The following is a 20136-nucleotide window of genomic DNA, read 5'->3' on the forward strand; positions in this document are numbered from 1 at the left end:
CGCTCCGTTCGCTCCGAGTCGCCATCCCGCCCCGAGCAGGAGCAAGCCTTACTCTGCGCGCTTAGCAGCTCCCTGCCTCGCCGCCGCTCCGTGTCCTCCGAGTCGCGTCCTCTCACCACCGCCGCCATGAACGGTCAGCTCAACGGCTTCCACGAGGCGTTCATTGAGGAGGGGACGTTCCTCTTCACCTCGGAGTCTGTGGGGGAAGGTCACCCAGGTGAGTGGACGGGGGACTCGGGAGCAGGACGGGGCGGTGGCGCTGGGGGTCGAGGCCGTCAGGCTCGGTGAGAACAGCGGCGGCCGCGCGCCGGCCTCTTGTGGTTCCCGGAGGTTGCAGTGTGCGGCCGCCGCTCCCCTCCCCCCATTCTCTCATCCCCATCCGGCGGCGCGCCCCGGCACGCGGAAGGTTCCAGAAAACGAGAAGGGCGGGGGCCAGCGACCGGCGCGGGGAGGGCCCTGTTTCCTCCTCTTTAGTCCCGTCGTCTGGAAAAATCTCAAGTGGGCGACCCCGCCCCGCGTGCTCGCGTCCGGCCGTCGGGAGCGCGCGCCCCGCATTGCAGCGGCAACCACGTGTTCACCGCATGTGGCATCAGGGCGAAGCGGAGCTGCTGGCCGCTCCCTGCCCGAGCCCCCGGGTTAGAAGTGGGGGCTGGTGTCTCCAAACGTGCTATCTCCATTATCCACGACTTCCGGTCACTGAAAATGCGCACGAGTGTGGTTGGACATGTCCTTAGGCCTCCAAGGTGACAGGCAGCCGCCGACTAAATATAGCGCAAGTTAGAGAGGACATCCCTTATTTGGAGGCTGCGTGAAAAGGACGAGGAGCATGAATTTAGTGCAAACCCCCATGGCATTAGGTTTCCTTTTAAAGTCTTCCCTTTGGCGCTTTCCAACGATTAAAGGAGGATTTATTGCCGGGCGGTGGTGACGCAGCCCGATCTCTGAGTTCGAGGCCAGCCTGGTCTACAAGAGCTAGTTCCAGGACAGGCTCCAAAGCTATAGAGAAACCCTATCTTGAAAAAAAAAATGTCACGTTTCCTTTGGCTTTGTCCACTGGACGGCCATGTTGAGATGAGTTAGAATGAAGCTATTTTTGGGAACTTTGGGATGTCATTTGAGCTCTTCTGTTAAAGGAGTCCACAGCAACATCCTTGATGGAAGGATCTGCTTTTAGTTAGTGGCCTAATTAATGATAGTGAACAAACCCAGTAGGACCTTGAGTGACAAATGAAATCTAAGTGTTGCTGTGGTGGGTTTTCCCTCAAGGAAAGGGGTGCCTCTCCATCGATTGGGTCGCTCTTTATTACAGTTGCTAGATAAGGTCTTAGGTGCTATGATTGGAATACACATTTTGGGAGAAAGTAGTAACAAAATTCAGGAGATTGGAGCCAAGCTTGATGGCACACTTTTGTAACCCCAGCGTTTAGACTGTAGAGACAGGAGATTGGGTTTGAGGTTAGCCTGGTCTACATGGAACACTTTGTCAACACCACACAGATTCCAATCCAGGATACTGTGTTTTCCAAATTGACAATGCATTTGGATAGTTTCCTGGATCATTTTCCTCTTGCTGTTCATAGTTAAAATTTATTTTCATGGTTAAATACAAAGAAAAGTCTTGTTTCTCTAAATGGTTAGCTTTCTTTTTTAGGTCAGAGTGCTTGGTCTACATATGACCTTGGTTTATTCATCCCAAGTACAGAGGTTTGGTACTAGTTAAAACTTGAGGAACTGAGTGTTTCTAATAGGGGTAATGGACTTTTTAGTAACCTGACAGTTGGCTTATTTAGCTCTTAGTGGGTTAATTTTGTAACCTATTTTAAGTGGAAGATAAAATAGAACAATTGATCTTTAAAATACACTATGAAGTTATTTCCTGGGATTGGCTTTGGAATTTCAAGATGATCATCATTTCTACTTTGACTCGACTAGGATGTTAAATGGGCTGAAAGTTTAAGCATATGACGCTGTATACAGTAATTTTTATTCTGGCAAATAGGTCTTGGTAAAGCAGTGCTTTTATTAACATATTAAAGCAATGAAGTAGAATTGTTCACTTCAAAGTTGTGAGTGGGGCCAGTGAGATTTGCTCAATGGGTTAAGAATGCTTGCTGCCAAGGCTGTTGTGATCAGAGTTCCTGGGATACATAATGGAGAGCCAGCTCCTCTCAATGTTTTGTGATCTTTACATGAACACCATCATACAAGTATTAGCCATGTATGCACAAATAATGCTGTTTTTTATTTGTTTAAGCCTAGAATGGTGATGCATACTTTAATCCACCATTCTGGAGACTGAGTCAGGACTGCCATGGGTTTGAGTAATATAGCTAGAATTCAATAGTTTCCACTATTGGAAACCATTAGTGTTATTTGGTTTTTTGGTGCAGCTAGGTATATATAATCTTTTGACAGCATGACAAGATTTTTGTATCTAAAAATTCACAGCTGTGCTTGGCCCCTCGGGTTGAACATCAACTGCTGGTTACATGATAGATAATAGTAATGGATAAATTGAATGGGGAATTTTTATTTTCCAGATAAGATCTGTGATCAAATCAGTGATGCTGTTCTTGATGCACACCTTCAGCAGGACCCCGATGCCAAAGTGGCTTGTGGTGGGTATACAATACTTGCTTGAATGGAAAAGGGGGCATTTGAAGGAAAGTCTGGTCTGATGAGAGGTTGAGGCTAGAGGTAGCAAATTAATGTCCATGTTGGCAATTTAGCAAGACACTATCTCAGAAGTAGAAAATGAACCCCAGGGATATAGCATGTTCAGTGTGGATTGAATTCCCCAGCTGGCACCCCTACCCTAATATTTTGGGCATAAATTTCTGTTTTATTAGAAACTGTTGCTAAAACTGGAATGATCCTTCTTGCTGGGGAAATAACATCCAGAGCTGCTGTTGATTACCAGAAAGTGGTTCGTGAAGCCATTAAGCACATTGGATATGATGATTCATCCAAAGGTATTCCTTAAATATTTAATTTTTATAAACTCATTTTTGCAGACGTAGAATATGATGCTAATGGGAGAAGCTTCTTACGTTCCTGGTAATCTTAACTGATTGCATAGTTTTACCATATCCTCTCAGCTTTCTGATCTAGCCTATTCTGTCCTCTAAAGTGTGTCATTTAGTGCAAGAGCAATATTTTATCTCAGTAGAGTGGCCAGAGGTCAAGCAGGAGTTAGCCCAACCAAGTTAAAGACCTTCTTTCAAACCATAATGCAGAGGGGGGCAATAAGTGAATCATGTTGAATATGGTCTATTAAAATATTGTACAGTAGATCTTGTTGCCATCGGTATTTTTTTCTCCTCTTAACTTTACCCTTTAGTTCTGTTTTTTCATTTGTTTGTTTTCTTTCTGTGATAGGGTTTTCTTTTTGTAGCCCTGGCTGCCCTGGAACTCAGATCTGCCTACCTATGCCTCCCGAGTGCTGGGATTAATGGTGTGCATGTGCCACCACCGCCACCTGGATTGGCCACTTTTAAGCATATTCCAATTGCTAGCAACACTTGTTAACATTTTGGAGTTACCACTAAAAAACATGAGAGTTATTGGAACACCTTGTTGTTTGCAGGGTTTGACTACAAGACTTGTAATGTGTTGGTGGCCTTGGAACAACAGTCACCAGATATTGCCCAAGGTGTTCATCTTGACCGGAATGAGGAAGACATTGGTGCAGGAGACCAGGTATTGTCATAGTTTATTGACATCTCTTAACATTGGATTCTAAAACTTGGATTTCTCTTTCACATTTAATTTTTCCTATTTCGTAGGGTTTGATGTTTGGTTATGCCACTGATGAAACTGAAGAGTGTATGCCTTTAACCATTGTCTTAGCACACAAGCTAAATGCCAAACTGGCTGAACTACGCCGCAATGGCACATTGCCTTGGTTGCGCCCAGATTCTAAAACTCAAGTAAGTGGTGGTTTAAAACTAATGTTCATCTCAAATTACACTAAAAGTCCTAAGTTACTTAATTATAGCTGACTGAGGGGGGATAATACTTGTCTTTTGCTATATTTAATCTTATGATAGGGAACAAAGCTGGTTAGACAAGTGTTCTGATCTATTTTGCATCCAAGGTGACTGTGCAGTATATGCAAGATCGAGGTGCTGTGCTTCCTATCAGAGTCCATACAATTGTTATATCTGTGCAACATGATGAAGAAGTTTGTCTTGATGAGATGAGAGATGCTCTAAAGGAGAAAGTGATCAAAGCTGTTGTACCTGCAAAATACCTTGATGAGGATACAATTTACCACCTACAGCCAAGTGGCAGATTTGTTATTGGTGGGCCTCAGGTAATAAATTATGAAATGTTTTGACTATTGTTGGTTACTTGGAAATTTTAGCTGCCCCCTCCCCCAGCCATATATATCCTACATACACTGTGTCTTGCATGGCCCATGCTACCCCCAAATTCACTATGTACCTGATGTTATATCACTATATACAGCTAATCTTAAAGCGTTAGGTTTATACATGTGGCTACTGCTAGCTACATAAGGATCTTGAATGATTCCTAATAGCCTAGTCAAGAACCACTTACTAGAAAAGATTACATGACTTAAACCCTATAATTTCAGGGTGATGCTGGTTTGACTGGCCGAAAAATCATTGTGGATACTTATGGCGGTTGGGGAGCTCATGGAGGAGGGGCCTTTTCAGGAAAGGATTATACCAAAGTGGACCGCTCAGCTGCTTATGCTGCTCGTTGGGTAGCAAAATCCCTTGTTAAAGGAGGTCTGTGCAGGAGGGTTCTTGTTCAGGTATGTAATGAACAGGTAAATGGGAAAAGAGTATTGAGTAAAAGTTTATATGCATCCCTATTTTATAACAATATATTAATGACTTTTAGGTCTCTTATGCTATCGGAGTTTCTCATCCATTGTCGATCTCCATTTTCCATTATGGTACTTCCCAGAAGAGTGAGAGAGAGCTATTAGAAATTGTAAAGAAGAATTTTGATCTTCGCCCTGGGGTCATTGTCAGGTAAAGATGGTAAAGCCTATTGCTAGTGAGAAATGGTGGGTGGGCATGTATACTGAAATCTGGAGATGAAGGTAGATTCTTCATATAGGGGAACAAATATTAATTCTTAAAACATGCCTGTTTTAAAAATATTTTAAATTGCCTGGAGAGGACCTAGCTGATGAAGTTAGTGTTCTGCGACTCAGTAACATTCTAAAAAGTTCTCCATCTTCAATACTAAGCTTTGTGCTTACATTAACTAAGGGTGCTACATTAAAGATTAATACGTTAAGGTGGGATGTTCAAAGTTACAAAGAAAATAACCATAGTTGGGCAGTGATTGGACCTTGGTAAGTATGTAATTGGAATTCCTGAGAATGATTTAAGTTTTCATATTTGTCAAGCCAGGGCTGGAAAACAACTGTAGTTACTAATAAAGGACTGTGCAAGCAGTTTGGACACGAGGGAAGTAACAACACTTTTGCCATGAACTTTTTTCCTAGCAAACCCCAGGGAGAACTGAACTCATTTTGCCAGAGCTCTTGAAATGAGTCTTGCTGTTGTTTTGCTTTATTTTGATTTAATGCTACATATTAAGTTATGGACTTGTATATTCCAGGGATCTGGATCTGAAGAAGCCAATTTATCAGAGGACTGCAGCCTATGGCCACTTTGGTAGGGACAGCTTCCCATGGGAAGTGCCCAAAAAGCTTAAATACTGAAAGTGTTAGCCTTTTTTCCCCAGACTTGTTGGCGTAGGCTACAGAGAAGCCTTCAAGCTCTGAGGGAAAGGGCCCTTTTCCTAAATTTTTCTGTCCTCTTTCAGCTCCTGATCAGTTGCAGTCACTCTAATCAATGACATGAATTTTAGCTTTTGTGGGGAACTGTAAGTTGGGCTTGCTACTCTGTCCCTAGGTGTTTTGTTCACCATTATAATGGATATAGTGAGCATAGGTGATCCATGTAACTGCCTAGAAACAAACACTGTAGTGAATAATGCTTTGAAATCGAACCTTTGTGTCCTATCACCTAATCCTCCAAAGTCCTAATTGCAATTCCTTTCCCACCAGATGCTGAAAATGTCCTTGTAATGTGCACGTAAAGTACTCGTAGTTTGACTATAGCCTTTGGCAATGCCATAGCCCTGTCAGCATGAATTTGTAATGTCTTGAGCTCTATTTATTGAATGTGAAGCCCCTCCCCTTATCCTCCCTATAACTTGGTCATTTCTAATTATGTAGTTCTTTGTCAGGGAGTTGTCCCTATCCAATCAATCTTGCATGAAACGCAAGTTTCAGTTGGAGCTCTAGCCTGACTTCAAAAAAAAAAGGCAGTTACAATTATAAACCATCTCCCTGGTGCTTATGCTATTAATTGCCACCTTTTAAACAGCACCAAATCAAAATCTCTCCACTTTTCAGCTGTCTTTGGAGGACGTACGTAATAAGGTTTTATTTAGTAAACCAATCCTATGCATGGTTTCAGCACTAGCCAAACCTCACCAACTTCTAGTCTAGAAAAACAGGCACTTGGCACCCTTGTGATGTCATACAGAGAAGTCACAGGGCAGTACCTGAGGGTCTGTAGGTTGCACACTTTGGTACCAGGTAACTTTTTTTTTTCTTTATAAGAAAGACAGTACTCCACTGCACAATAGCTCCTCCCAGGGTTTTAACTTTGTTTTATTTTCAAAACCAGGTCCAATGAGCTTTCTGAACAGCTGGTGTAGCTACAGAGAAACCAGCTTCCTTCAGAGAGCAGTGCTTTTGGCGGGGAGGAGGAAATCCCTTCATACTTGAACATTTTCTAATTGCTTATTTATTGTATTCTGGGGTATGGCGTAAGTACAGAGAAGCCATCACCTCAGATGGCAGCTTTTAAAAGATCTTTTTTTTTTTCCTCAACACCATGATTCCTTTAACATGTTTCCAGCATTCCCAGGTAGGCCAAGGTGTCCTACAGAAAAACCTTGGGTTAGACCTACAGGGGGTCTGGCTGGTGTTAACAGAAGGGAGGGCAGAGCTGGTGCAGCTGGCCATGGAGAAAGCTGACTTGGCTGGTGTGGTACAGAGAAGCCAGCTTGTTTACATGCTTATTCCATGTGACTGCTTGCCCTAAGCAAGAAAGTGCCTTTCAGGATCTATTTTTGGAGGTTTATTACGTATGTCTGGTTCTCAATTCCAACAGTTTAATGAAGATCTAAATAAAATGCTAGGTTCTACCCAAACTTGTGTCCACTTGTTATTTTCTATGGTAAAATCTACATGTGTTCTACCACCATTGCCAAAGAAAAGGTTTTCAACGATTAGGTCATGGTTTAGAAGCTTGGAGTGAACTCTTACTTGTTGCATGCTCTGGAGTTAGGTGTCTCCTCCCCATCCCTCAAGCACTGGAGTAGCAGAAGCAAGCAGATTCTCCTGAGTTCTGGGCTAGCCAGAACTAGTTTGCCCCTGCTATTGAAATAAATGGGGAAGATTCTCTGGAATTTAAGAAATGTGGATTTCTCTGAATGGGGACGGTGGCTTCTGTGGTAACAGGAAGGCACTTTAGTTTTTAGTATTAAAAGCAAAGTGTTTTTCTTTTTAATCTTTAATTATGCATACAGTTTTGCCTGGGTGTATGCTTGTACACTAGAAAAGGGCACCAGATCTCAATGCAGATGGTTGTGAGCCACCATGTGGTTGCTGGGAATTGAATTTAGGACTCTTAACCTCTGAGCCATCTCTCCAGCCCCCAAAGCAAAGTTTTTTAACTAAAGTTCATTAAAATTAGTAACAACAGAAAGCCCACTGCATTGTCTGGTAAAGGTTTAGTGATTTCAAGGAGCCTAGAAAGCCTTTGTGGCTCAGTTGTGTAGCGAGCTGCGTGGTGTCACACCTGATGGAGATGTATAATCAACTCCTGAGATGGCTAAGGCCTGACCTATGCTATGATCACGCAATGATTATCAGCTGCCTGCATATGCGGGAACCTATGGGCAGTGCCCACCTGGCAGTTCAGGGTTGGCAGCCCATGCCTACTTAAGGGCTGAGAGAAAAAGAGGTCAGAGAGAGAGGGAGAGAAAGAGATTGCTGTGAATAAAGTCCTGGAATAAACTGCTGCAAGAAGAGCTCCAGTGGTCGCGTCATCCTTGCAGGACGAGGGTGGCCGTGACAGTTGGAATCCCAGCATTTGAGAGACAGCAGACTTGGTTAGCAAGTCTTTATCTCAAGTCTTAGGTACCATTCCATTGTGAATAACCTTATTGGCTAAAGACAGGAGGGGATAGATGAATGATTAGTAGTAGGAACAACAATGATTGCTGAGCTGTATGTAGTAGTACATGCCTGTGATTTCAAATGTCAGAAAGCAGAGACTGCCATATATTTGAGTTTGAAGTTGGCTGTCTATATATCTAGGATATGATAGACCCTGTCTCAAAAAAATTCAGACATGGTAATGAACACCTGTAATATGAGTGTTCAGGACAACTGGAAGTTAAAGATTATTCTCTGCTATATAATTTATATTGGGATAGTCTCAGCTAAGGTCAAAATTGCTAAACTATGTGAGATAGCTGGCTTTTTAGAGTAGCATAGGACCGAGTATGTCCTAAAAGTACTAGGTGCATGAACACTAGACCAAGCAAGGGTACACGCTAAGTACAAGCATGAAGTATACACTGGAGAGTTAGTAAGGTCAGGTACAAGTTCTTAACATGAAAAGGAAATTTGTACTTTTAATTTTGCTGGATGTACAATGCTAGGCCCCTTAACTTTTTAAAGATATCAATAATCCATTCCCAGAACAACTCGGGAGAGCGTAGTTTCTCTAGCAATACTAATACAACTTCCTTCAAATGGTAGGGGCTGGCCTATCCCATGCTGGCCTTAAACTGATCTTGTCACCTCTTAAGATTACTGCTCAACCTGCACATGCATGGTAGACTAATAGTACCTCTATCAACTGAACTCCATCTCTAGCTCCAGGTAGCTTATCTAGTAATGTCTTCATCTCTAATCCATCCTAACATTTCTCCTGAGAAAACAGAAACGGCATCTTTGTGCAAACTGAGTACTTTGCATGAAATTTGGGTTCATTTCCAGCATACATTTGAAAGACAAACCTCCCAAACAACTTCTTGCTAGTCAAGGGTGACAGGTTAAGGGAACAAACAGCTGAGCCTGGAAAGGACATAGTGCCAAGGTACATTCATAGTGTTACTGTAAGAAAAAGATTATGAAGTTTGAGGCCAGCCTAGTGTAGAGAGTAAATTCCAGGGCTGTTATAGAAAACCTGTCTCTAAATAAAACAAAAAAACCACAAAACAGTTTCCCCTGTTAGAAAATTGGATCAGAGGGTTTCCTGTACATGGCCATCAATAGCCTATATACAATAATTTGTATGCATTAAGAGGGACTTCTGATGTCCATACTTGGGCTCAACCTGTGCAAAAAAAAAAAAAAAAAGTGGGTCTGACTTGGTCTATCCCTAAGTAGACTCTAGTATAAAGAATGAAGGAATAAGCCAATAGTAGAGATAAAAATAGGATGAACAGAAGATAGATGTGATGGGGCTTGACAAATGTAAGGAAAACCTCAAGGATTAATATTCAGTCATGGCTTAAAGAGCTGCCATTCACTAAGCTGATTTATACTAAAGCAAGCCATCTGGCTTCCCTATTTAGTAGTGCAATTCTAATACCATTGCTGCTGAAAAACTTGCTGGCTACAAAAAGGAATTGTAAATAAAAAATTACTTCGTACATTTAGTACCTGGTCATCCTAATCACTTGGAAATAATACAAGTTTTAAGCTATACTGCTTCAGCTTTACTGTCAGTGGTTATGAAAAAAAATTTTTAGTTTTCAATTTTTATTTTTATTAAAAATTTTCACTTCTTCCCCTCCTCCCATTTGGTTATGAAAATTATTAAGCAACAACATAGAAGACATAATTCCAACAGATTGCAGTTCAAATTGTCAACCCACTCCTGGATGCCTTTGGGTGAATTTTAACCTGCTTTCCTTTCTTCAAAGGTAAAATAAAGCCAATACTTCTTAAAGTACAAAGTATGATAATCCAGGTACATAGCAAGCACATGGTTTCAGCTGTTATCATTGTGGTAGATTCCTTTTCCTATAGTCAGCTTTAAAATGACTATAAACAAGGCATTGGTGGTGCACACCTTTAATCCCGGCACTTGGGAGGCAGAGAAAGGTGAGAGTTTAAGCCCAGCCTGGTCTACTGAGAGTTCCAAGACAGCAAGGGCTACACAAAGATTCCCTTGCTGTAAAAAGACAGTTCACACTGCTTCTAAAAAGAGCCACCAGTCTTGGGATTCAAATTCCCTGTTGCCTTGGATTCTGTAAACTATCATCTTGTACTTATAAGGGGTGGGGGATATAAAAGGAAAAGAACTAGGTTTGGTGATATTCATGTAATCACAAAACACTCAGCAGAGGGACTAGCATGAGTCTGAGGCCAGCCTGTATAGTATTGTGAAACCCTATCTCAAAATAGACCATTTTTCACAAATATCCAGGAAGCCCCCACATCTGCACAGAACATCTGGACTGCCCTCACAACTCAGAGTGAACATGCTCAGAATCTGGCTCTGAAGGATTAGGGTTTGAAGAATCGGTGTTTGAAGCACTTGACTCATCAACTGGTTCAAAAGGTCGCAAGTTTGCATATGTCACCTCTTGGGCTAGCTGCTCTAAAGAAGGGCGGCCTAATAGCAGATTTCGGAGTGAAATTCGAGTCATCAGGAAGCTGAAAAAAAAAAACAGTCCAAATTTATTTTTCTACATAACTCCAACCAAAGCCCTAAGGAAACACTTGGTCTTAGACCCACTCACCTGGAGACAGACGTCTACTTTACTGACCTTCCACATCCCAAATGCTAGGACCCTACCCCTCTGAAGGCTGACAGTATTCTAGGGTAGAATAGGAATAACCATAGAAAGATGGAAAGGTTATAGATAAAAAGAACGGGGAAGGGTGAGGAGGGGAAAGATCCCTAGGAGTCTCTACTGTTGTCCTCACTAGGGGAAAGTGACCAAACTTGCAAATACCTGATGGCAATGACAACTGCTTCTGTGAGTGAAACTTACCTGCGTCGAAAGACATACAGCTTTCGCAGCAAGAAGCGGAGGAATCGCTCATGGAAAGGGCTATTTCGCCGGCGTTCGATTTCTTGGCGTTGACGCTGCCGTCTTAGAAAGGTCTGGACCAAAGGTGTTGGCTCAAGACCTCCTTTTATTTCCCCTTCCAAAATAGGCTGAAGTTCTGGAGGCAGCGGCCCTGTTTCTGTCCAGAAGTCAGCAAAAAGGAACCAATGAGATGGACCCCTCTCTGACTCGGCCATTCCCATCTCCGAGAGACTTCAAGCACTCTCTTTGACCGTTAGCTATAACCCTGACTTCCTGACACCAGGTACTCTGTCAAACCTCCACACACTCACTCACCACTTCCATTCTCCACCTTCTCCTTTAATTCTTGCAGATATGCCAGGTCCTGCTCCAGTGCGACCTCTGTTGTGTTGACATAGATGTACATATAGCAGGAGGGACTCGATGATATAGTATAGACTTTATGGTACTCTCCAGCAGGCAACTGAGAGGATAACAAAGGATACATTTAATTCTAACTTCCCTAGCTAGCCTATGGCCTCGCTACTCTAATCATGCTGGCACTCTCTTTTCCTGTGTCTTGGAGTCTGAAACAATGGCCCCTAGAATCTGGAAAGTTTTTCACAGCCTCAGGGGTCCTCCTTTTTTGTTTCTCCTCCTAGTGTTGTTTTGAGTTCTGGTCTCACTGTGTAGTCCTGGAATTCTGTTTTCCTGCCTCAGCCTCCCAAGTCCTGAAAATGACAGGCATGTGCTTCCATGCCCCAGTGAAGTCCCTGCTTTCTGAGCCTCCCCTACACTACTGCGCTGGGAAAGACTTTATCTGTAATAAATGAACCCTATCTCTGTAGTAGGGAGCTGCAGGGCTGTGTTCCCACCGCCTGGCTCCCAGCTAGCTTTACCCAAAATAATTACACGGAAACTGTATTCTTTTAAACACTGCTTGGCCCATCGGCTCTAGCCTCTTACTGGCTAGTTCTCACATCTTGCTTTAACCCATATTTAATAATCTGTGTAACATCACGAGGTATGGCTTACCAGGAAAGATCTTAACCTGTGTCTGTGTCAGGTGGGAGAATCATGGTGACTGACTCGGCTTTCTTTCTCCCAGAATTCTGTTCTGTCTACTCCACCCACCTAAGGGCTGGCCTATCAAAGGCCAAGCAGTTTCTTTACATCTCCCTAAACTTCATGCCCCTTCTGCAGGTTTTGTTTTGTAGTACTACATCCTTAGCCTCTGTCACTGTTAACCCCAGCAAATACCTGCATTTTTTCTCCCGCCTGAAGAGTCTGGTTTTTCTGTTCTGCTACCAATTCCACAGTGACCTCTCCCTGCAGCAGCTGGATGCTAGTGTTGCCCAGGTCTTCACTCACAAAATTTTCTAGGTGAAGCCCTGCCAGAAGCAAGAGAATTCACTATCCCACCCCACCCTACCAGAACAGTCTTTCGCCACCATCACCTCCAGAGAGTTCCCTCCCTACCCCATCATATGCAATGTCTCTGCTCAAGGAAGCCAAGGAAAGACAGCACAATCTGCTCTCACTTTCCTCCATACCAGGGAAATCTGCAATGAAGACCACCTCAGTGTGGTTGTCCAGACTGCTCTTAATATCCTGTAACTTGGTCCTCCAGAGAGATAAGTCCATCAAGAGTGGCTGCACCCAAGGTGTGCGCTTGAAGGGGGACCAGACAGCCTGCACGATGTCCACACGAGGGTCAAAAAGCCTTAAAAAAGAAAATCATGTTCTGAGGAGGCAGTGGCCACTCACCCACCACTGATTCTGCTCCTTTCATCACTGGACCCATGGAGAGTGGACAGGATTTCCCAAAAGGAGAAATGCCTACTGTCAGCATGTTATTGCCAGTCCGTGGCAGAGAGAAGGGGAAAGAATGTGAGTTAGTGGCCACCTGAGGAGAAGGCATTGTGTTAACAGTGTCTGAAAGAATAGTCAGTTCGCTTTTCTCCTGGATGATGGTGCCCCCTGCTGGACACAACCAACTATGCCCACAACCAGATCAACCCCGACATGCACTAGACTGAGAGAGAGACAGCCTTGTAAAAAGCAAGACACCATGAGAAGACGTCAGCTTTTCATCTGGTCAAAAAGAGCTGTGCTTCATCTTCCCCTGTCTCTTGCCCACCTCTGCTGGAAGCGGTCATTGATGGAGACCCAAATATCAAAGTAGATCTGGGGCTCAGTGACATTGTACTTGGGAAGCAGCAGGCTCAGGCAAGTGGCATATTGCTTCAGCATGTCTGCATGGTCCTTCCATCGCCGGCTCTGTGTGAATACCTGTCCCAAACCCCCATATTAGTCCCACTTTGTCACTGCCAATAACACAAAGATCTTTACCTGCTGCCTAGTTAGAGCAGGAGGGGAAAGGAACTTGTCTTCGGATGTGAACTTTCATTGTTAGGTATTTACTCACCTTTCCAAAATACAATCTTAACTCAAAACAATGACAAACTGTTTCATCTCTATCCACATTTTTTAAAAAGTACAGCATCAGACATAATGGCTGAAAAGGGACCAGCCTGAGCTATAAAGACCCTGGCTTAATTAATTAAAAATATGGTCTGGTAGCCAGGTGGTGGTGGCATATGACTTTAATCCCAGCACTCGGGAAGCAGAGGCAGGAGGATCTCTGTGAATTCGAGGCCAGCCTGGTCTACAAGAGCTAGTTCCAGGACAGGCTCCAAAGCTACAGAGAAACCCTGTCTTGATTTAAAAAAAAAAAAAAAAAGGTCTGGTCTGGTGAGATGATTCAGCATGTTAAAAACATTTGCCACAACCCCCTGATGACCTGGATTATGTTACCAGAGCTCACAAAGCTGTAGAAATAACTGACTCCACAAAGTTGTCTCTACATGCGTCTGTCTGTCTCTCATGTACACACACAAGCACATACATTAAATTTTTTAAAATGATGAAAGGTTCAAAGATGAGGATGTAGCTCAATGGTACAGTATACACTTGTGGTCAGGCCCTGGGTCCAGCACCAAAAAAAAAAGAAGGAAGAAAAAAGAAAAAAAGAAGGTTTTGTCTGGTTTTGGAGAAGGTGCAGGGACCCAAATTTGTTTTATTTTATGACATGTATAGGACCAAATAAAATCCCAAAGCCCAAGGGGCTCTGAAGAACGGGCAGCATCAGGTGTCTCACCCCAGGGTTAAGGTAGCCAAGCTCGCCTGTGAGGCCATCGCGGTAGGTGATCTTTACATGCTGGTGGGAGCGAGAGTGTACCATCATGTCCCAGGAATAGCCGTACAGCCCATTTGTCCAGTTGTTGTAACCCTGGGAAGGCAGAGCAGACCGTGTTAGCTTGATGTCTCTCAACCTAACCTCATTCTCCAGCAAGGAAGAGCTAAAAGGCCAAGCCCTGCCACATCCAGCACAGTCCAAGCCCATGCAGCATGTAAAACGATCGCACAAACCTGGGTGAGGAAGTGGGAATACGGCAGGAAGAGCTGCTCCAGAAGGTAGAGCAGGGTGAAGACGGCTCCCAGCCGGTGGCGCAGCCCCGCCTTTGTACCAGCCTTGGCCCGGGTCCTCTTATAGACACAGCAGGGGCTGGGCCGAGGAGCATCTTTGGTAGGCAGCAGTTCTTGCAGCCATTTGGGGCACCGGGCTACCAGTTTCCGTGGCCATTCAGTTGAGCAGAAGAGGGGGCTGCTGGCCAGCATGACATAGGGAAACATGCCTAGGAAAGCAGGAAGAAAGTCGGCATGGTCAGGCTCCTCCCTTACGAAGTCCTGCTGAAGTGTTCTACTCTAAGGAGGCTCTTGGCTTCACTTTCTTGAGACAGTCTCACAAAGCATGTGCTGGCCTAGCACTCGGTGTGTAGCTGAGGACGACCTTGACCTAGTCCTTCTCACCTTTTCCCAAGGGCTGGGACAAGGGGTGAGTACCATTACCCGGTTTTGTGTGGTGCTGGGGGTGCACACTAGGGAAGCACTGGAGCAGCTGAGCCGCATCCCTGGCCCTAAAGGAAGTGCCTAACAGTTCTTCCCACAGACCCTCACTGTGCAACATGTTGTACCCAGAGGTCCCAATCCTCTCATCCTTACTTATTCCTACTTCACAGTGACCACACTGGACTCAGCTCAGCTCCTGCACCCCCCACCGCCCTGCCATCGCACACCGGCAGACAAGGCTCCTCTCCAGGCTCCCCACAGCCCCGCAGCTGCAGGCACTGACCTATGCTGAAGAGCTGCGAGTTCATGCAGTGAAAGTAGGACACGAAGAAGAGGCCAATGGATCTTGAGGCATCAAAGAAGAGCAGGAAGCCAGCCGAGAGGTCGAGGAGCAGGCCGCACCAGTGCACCACCAGCAGGCTTGTCAGCTCCTCGGACAGCACCAGCCTGCAGACAAAGGGACAAAGGTCCAGACCCAGGCAGTGGGGTCGCCCAGCAACCACAGCACGACTGAAGCACTAGGGACCTCAATAACCTGTCCCTAATGAAGGTCTACCCACCAGTGGGGTACAACAGCTAAGGCCCAAATGCACTCATAAAAATGCTCTACATTCGAGTTTACCAACCCCTTGACATTTTCAGGGGGCCTTTTTTTTCTTTTTCTTTTAAATATCCCCTGTGCGATGAGTAAAGCCCAGTCTCCAAGGATAAAATCTGATGGAAAAGTATACTACAGGGAATATACTACGGGGAATATACTACAGGAATATACTGCGGGGAATATACTACAGGAATATACTGTGGGGAATATACTACAGGGAATATACTGCGGGGAATATACTATGGGGATATACTGCAGGGAATATACTACAGGAATATACTGTGGGGAATATACTACGGGGAATATACTATGGGGAATATACTACAGGAATATACTGCGGGGAATATACTATGGGGAATATACTGCGGGGAATATACTGTGGGGAATATACTACGGGGAATATACTATGGGGAATATACTACAGGAATATACTGCGGGGAATATACTGTGGGGAATATACTACGGGGAATATACTATGGGGAATATACTACAGGAATATACTGCGGGGAATATACTATGGGGAATATACTGCGGGGAATACACTACGGGAATATACTACGGGGAATATACTACAGAATTTTCCCCATGGAAATCATAAATGAGAAGTGTTAAAAGGTAAGTGCTGAGCATGAAAGGGACCAGCCCTGCAGGCCTAAAGTGGCAGGATCTCTCCATGACACAGGACAACAGGATATCCAAGAGGAGTCCCAGTGAGAGCCAAAAACCAGAGGCCTCAAATCAGACTAACGACTCACTGCACTGAACACTTGCAAGTAATGATGTATGGACTAAAGCGTATACTGCGTGACCCACTGTGTCATACGACAGCATCCACGATGAGAGTTTTCCTTCTTTTCCTTTTCTCTTTTAAATTTTATTTTGTTTTATCCTGGGGGGGGTGCTGAAAGGGCAGAGGGCGGATGAGAAGAAACAGGGAGACGAGTGGGATCGAGATGCATGATGTGAAATCCACAAAGAATCAATTTAAAAAGTTAAAAAAAAAAAAAGGTAAGTGCCAGGGCTGGTCCCCAGCACTTCAGAAAACTGGGTGCGGCAGTGCACACTGTAATCCTAATACTTGGGAGGCAGAAGCAGGAAGTCAGGAAGCTGAAGGCCAGCCTGGGATAGATGATATCTTTTCTCAGAAGAAAAGAAAAATTTGTTTGAAAACACTGACTGCGTTGGGCTGGAGAGATGTGTTTCAGGGGACAAAAGTGTTTGCTGCTAAGCCTGGAGGCCTGAGTTTGCTCCCTGGGACACACATGGTGGAAGCCGAGAAGCAACTTGTGCAAACTGTCCTCTGACCTCCACACGTATCATGGCACACTGTGCAAATGTACCTACAAATACATGCAAACAGACACATGTGAAAATGAAACCGCAAGAGCAACTGCTTGGCTGGCAGGTCACATTTCAGAACGTGGAAAATAGAGGAAGTCGGGGGAGAAACGTAATGAGAGGGGGAATCGAAAGGAAAGGAAAACCTCACAGATGAAGCTGTTTTAGAGTTGGTAACAACTGCTTTGCGGGCAGGAGCAGCACCAGCTGTCTTCCTGAACTGTCTGAGGGGCTCTACAGAAGGCTATGGTCACTCCGCCTTTAGTCTCAGCACGCAGGAGGCAGAGCAGCTCTCTGAGTCCAAGGTCAGTCTGGTCTACATAGTAAAGTCTGGACCAGCCAGGGCTACATAGTGAGACCCTGTCTCCAAAAAAATTTAAAAAATAAAAAGGACAATAAAAAGAGTGGGGTCAGGGCTGGGGTGCTTGCCTTACATGGATAAGATCCTAAGTTCAATCCCCACTATAGCCAAAATGTAATAAAAAATTAACAAAAGAAACTGGGGGGCTGGAGAGATGGCTCAGAGGTTAAGAGCATTAACTGCTCTCCCAGAGGTCCTGAGTTCAATTCCCAGCAACCATGTGGTGGCTCACAACCACCTGTAATGAGATCTGGTGCCCTCTTCTGGCCTGCAGGCATGCATGGAGGCTGAATACTATGTACCTAATAAATAAATAAATCTTTAAAAAAAAAAAAAAGAAACCAGGGTTGACAAGGCAAGGACACAAGCAACTACCACTGTCACCCAAGGTAACAGCTGGGTCCTGGCTAATGTACCAAGTGTGCTGCTTCGTTTATTATCAACTTGCACAGGCTGGAGCCATCTGGGAAGAGGAAAGCATAGCTGAGGGATAGCCTCCATTAGAATGCCTAGGTCTTTCAGGGCACCGTCTTGGTTAACGATTGACATGGGAGAGCCCAGGCAGCTATGGGCAGCGGTACCTCTATACAGGTGGTCCTGGGTGGTATAAGAAAGCAAGCTGGCAGGCCTGGAGAGATGAGCAAAGAGTTAATACTGGCTGCGCTGCAAGAGGACACAGGCTTGAGGCCCAGTACCCACATGGAGGCTCAAATCTGTCTGTAGCTCCAGCACCAGGGGATCAGATGCCCTCTTCTAGATTCCATCAGCACCAGGCACCCATGTGGTACACATACATGTATGCAAACAAAACAATTACACACATAAAGAAAAGTTTAAAAGAGAAAACGGGAGCAAGCCATGGGAAACAGGCCAGTATGCAGCATCCTCAGCCGTCTCCACTTCGTTCCTGCTTCCAGGTTCCTGCTCTATGGAGCCCTGCCTTGGCTTTCCTCCATGATAGCTGCTGATTAGGATGTGGACTGGATGTGTGAGCCAAATAACCGCTTTCTTCCCAAGCTGTTTCTGGTCATGGTCTTCTCTCAGCAACCAAAAGCAAAGTGGGACACACTATGTCACCTGATTCTGATTCTTTTCTCTTCCTGACTGTCAATACTATAGTCTTCCATCTAGCTCGGCCTCCATCTTTGAGTATCACTGACTCTGCATTGGTCTGAATAGGGAGCTAAGGCAAATGACAGACACAGGTTACATAGACTTGGCAGACAAATCACCACTCAGTACCTGTAACCCAAGAAGGCCTCTGCCTTGACACTACTCACTTGAAGGGACTAAAGAGCCAATGCCGGGACAAATGCTCCATGGAGTAGCCCTCAACCCAGTCTGCATCCAGCTTTTTCACACCCGCAATGAAATACACAATGAAGATCTGTAAACACAAAATGTAGCATGATGCTTAAGCAAACAAAGAACCCATGTTTTTTCTGCAGAAAGCTCTGTGGTTAAGGATTTGCTGCTCTTACAGATGACCTGGGTTTGATTCGCAGCACCTTTGTCAAGCAGCTCACAATCACCTATAACTCTAGTTCTAGGGCATCTTCTTCTGGTCTCTGTAGGCACTGCATGCAAATGGTACACACATAGACAAGTTGGCACACATGCATACATAAATAAAAATAAATATCTCCTGAGTAAATTGGGAGCACAGGAGCATGGGAGAGGGTAGAAGGGGAGGGAAGAGGAAGGAAGGAAGGGGAGTGGAGAAAAATATATAGCTCAATAAAAACAATTAAAAAAATAAATGAAACTTTTTAAAAAATTAAAGGATAAACCTCCCATCTTAGCCAGTACCCAAGAAAGAATACAGCCATTCCTCTAACCTTTCATCACATAGACATTCATTCATCTAACAAACAAACGAAAAACAACTACCTATGTCAGGCACAAAGAAAAAAGTAATAATAAAAGCACAGACGTGATTATCTCATGAGAAGTCTAATCTAATAGACAAGGTGCTATTCATTCCATGAGGGGATGAGAACTCAGGGACTGAGGAACTGGAAAAATGAAGGGTCCATCTAGCTTTCCAGCAAAAGGAATAAAGAAACCACCAGGGCCAACAAGACGGCTTAGTGGGCGAAAGTGCAGGTCGGACAGGGCTGACAACTTGAGTTCGATTCCCAACAGAAAAAGGTGCAATGGGATGCATCTGTAATCATGGCTCCAGTGAAACGGGAGGCAGAGATAGGAGCCTGGAGTATGCAGCAGGACAGAAACATCAAGAGACATCCTGCTCAGCACAGTGGAAGGAGGGACCCAATTCCTAAGCCATCCTCTATCTCCACATACATGCCATGTGGTACACGCACACACACAAGCATGTACACACACATACACTAAATTAATAATTTTTTTTTGAGATTAGGTCTCACTGTATAGCCCTGGCTGGCCTGGAACTCAGTATGTAGACCAGGCTGACCTTAAACTCACAGATCTCTGCCTCCTGAGGGCTGGAATTAAAAATGTGTACAACCATGCCCAACTATATAAATAGGTATCTTTTAAAAACAAGACAGAATCTAGAAAGGCAGAGGAGAGGGCCTCTAGCAACAGCTCACAAGGAGCCCCTTGCCTATGAAACCCTACTCCTTGCCTGGGAGGAGCACAATGTGTACAGCATTCTCCATGAATGAGTGAGGGTCCAAGGCTGAATTCCCGGAACCCGTGTAAAGGAAGACACAGTGCTGGGCATCTGTATTTGCTGTTCTCCCACAGTAAGACGGGAGATGGAGACAGCAAATCCCTGGAGGCTCCTGGGCCAGCTAGCCTGCCACAGGCAACATCAACAACGAAGAAATGGAGACTCTGG

The 20136-nt window shown here is 44.6% G+C and overlaps 2 protein-coding genes across 3 annotated transcripts in view; one reads left to right on the forward strand and one right to left on the reverse strand.

Moving 5' to 3' along the window:
* Positions 1 to 7212, forward strand: Mat2a (methionine adenosyltransferase 2A). The gene is made up of 9 exons (XM_075983824.1): positions 1 to 217; positions 2541 to 2618; positions 2850 to 2972; positions 3587 to 3699; positions 3786 to 3929; positions 4097 to 4315; positions 4601 to 4783; positions 4873 to 5006; positions 5605 to 7212. Exons 1-9 carry the CDS (start codon positions 127 to 129, stop codon positions 5705 to 5707), a joined length of 1188 nt encoding a protein of 395 aa, XP_075839939.1. The 5' UTR covers positions 1 to 126; the 3' UTR covers positions 5708 to 7212.
* The window catches only part of Ggcx (gamma-glutamyl carboxylase), a 22432-nt gene continuing 8376 nt past the window's right edge, over positions 6081 to 20136 (reverse strand). The window contains exons 6-15 of one of the 2 annotated variants that reach the window (XM_075983823.1): positions 18590 to 18696; positions 15293 to 15456; positions 14530 to 14795; positions 14258 to 14389; positions 13238 to 13389; positions 12651 to 12820; positions 12358 to 12488; positions 11434 to 11581; positions 11080 to 11275; positions 6081 to 10738 (exon numbers count right to left, since the gene is read on the reverse strand). In XM_075983823.1, coding sequence (XP_075839938.1) covers positions 10546 to 10738; positions 11080 to 11275; positions 11434 to 11581; positions 12358 to 12488; positions 12651 to 12820; positions 13238 to 13389; positions 14258 to 14389; positions 14530 to 14795; positions 15293 to 15456; positions 18590 to 18696 — 1659 coding nt within the window. In that variant the 3' untranslated portion in view covers positions 6081 to 10545. The remainder of the gene's footprint in view (positions 10739 to 11079; positions 11276 to 11433; positions 11582 to 12357; positions 12489 to 12650; positions 12821 to 13237; positions 13390 to 14257; positions 14390 to 14529; positions 14796 to 15292; positions 15457 to 18589; positions 18697 to 20136) is intronic. The other variant, XR_012911637.1, reaches the window with a different exon arrangement.

Source organism: Microtus pennsylvanicus, chromosome 8, assembly GCF_037038515.1.
Source record: "Microtus pennsylvanicus isolate mMicPen1 chromosome 8, mMicPen1.hap1, whole genome shotgun sequence".
Taxonomy (NCBI): domain Eukaryota; kingdom Metazoa; phylum Chordata; class Mammalia; order Rodentia; family Cricetidae; genus Microtus; species Microtus pennsylvanicus.

Coding starts and splice junctions, on each gene's coding strand:
- Mat2a (XM_075983824.1), top strand. CDS start 127: ATGAACGGTCAGCTCAACGGCTTCCACGAGGCGTTCATTGAGGAGGGG. Junction 3,700..3,785: donor ACATTGGTGCAGGAGACCAG/GTATTGTCATAG, acceptor CCTATTTCGTAG/GGTTTGATGTTTGGTTATGC. Junction 4,784..4,872: donor GCAGGAGGGTTCTTGTTCAG/GTATGTAATGAA, acceptor AATGACTTTTAG/GTCTCTTATGCTATCGGAGT.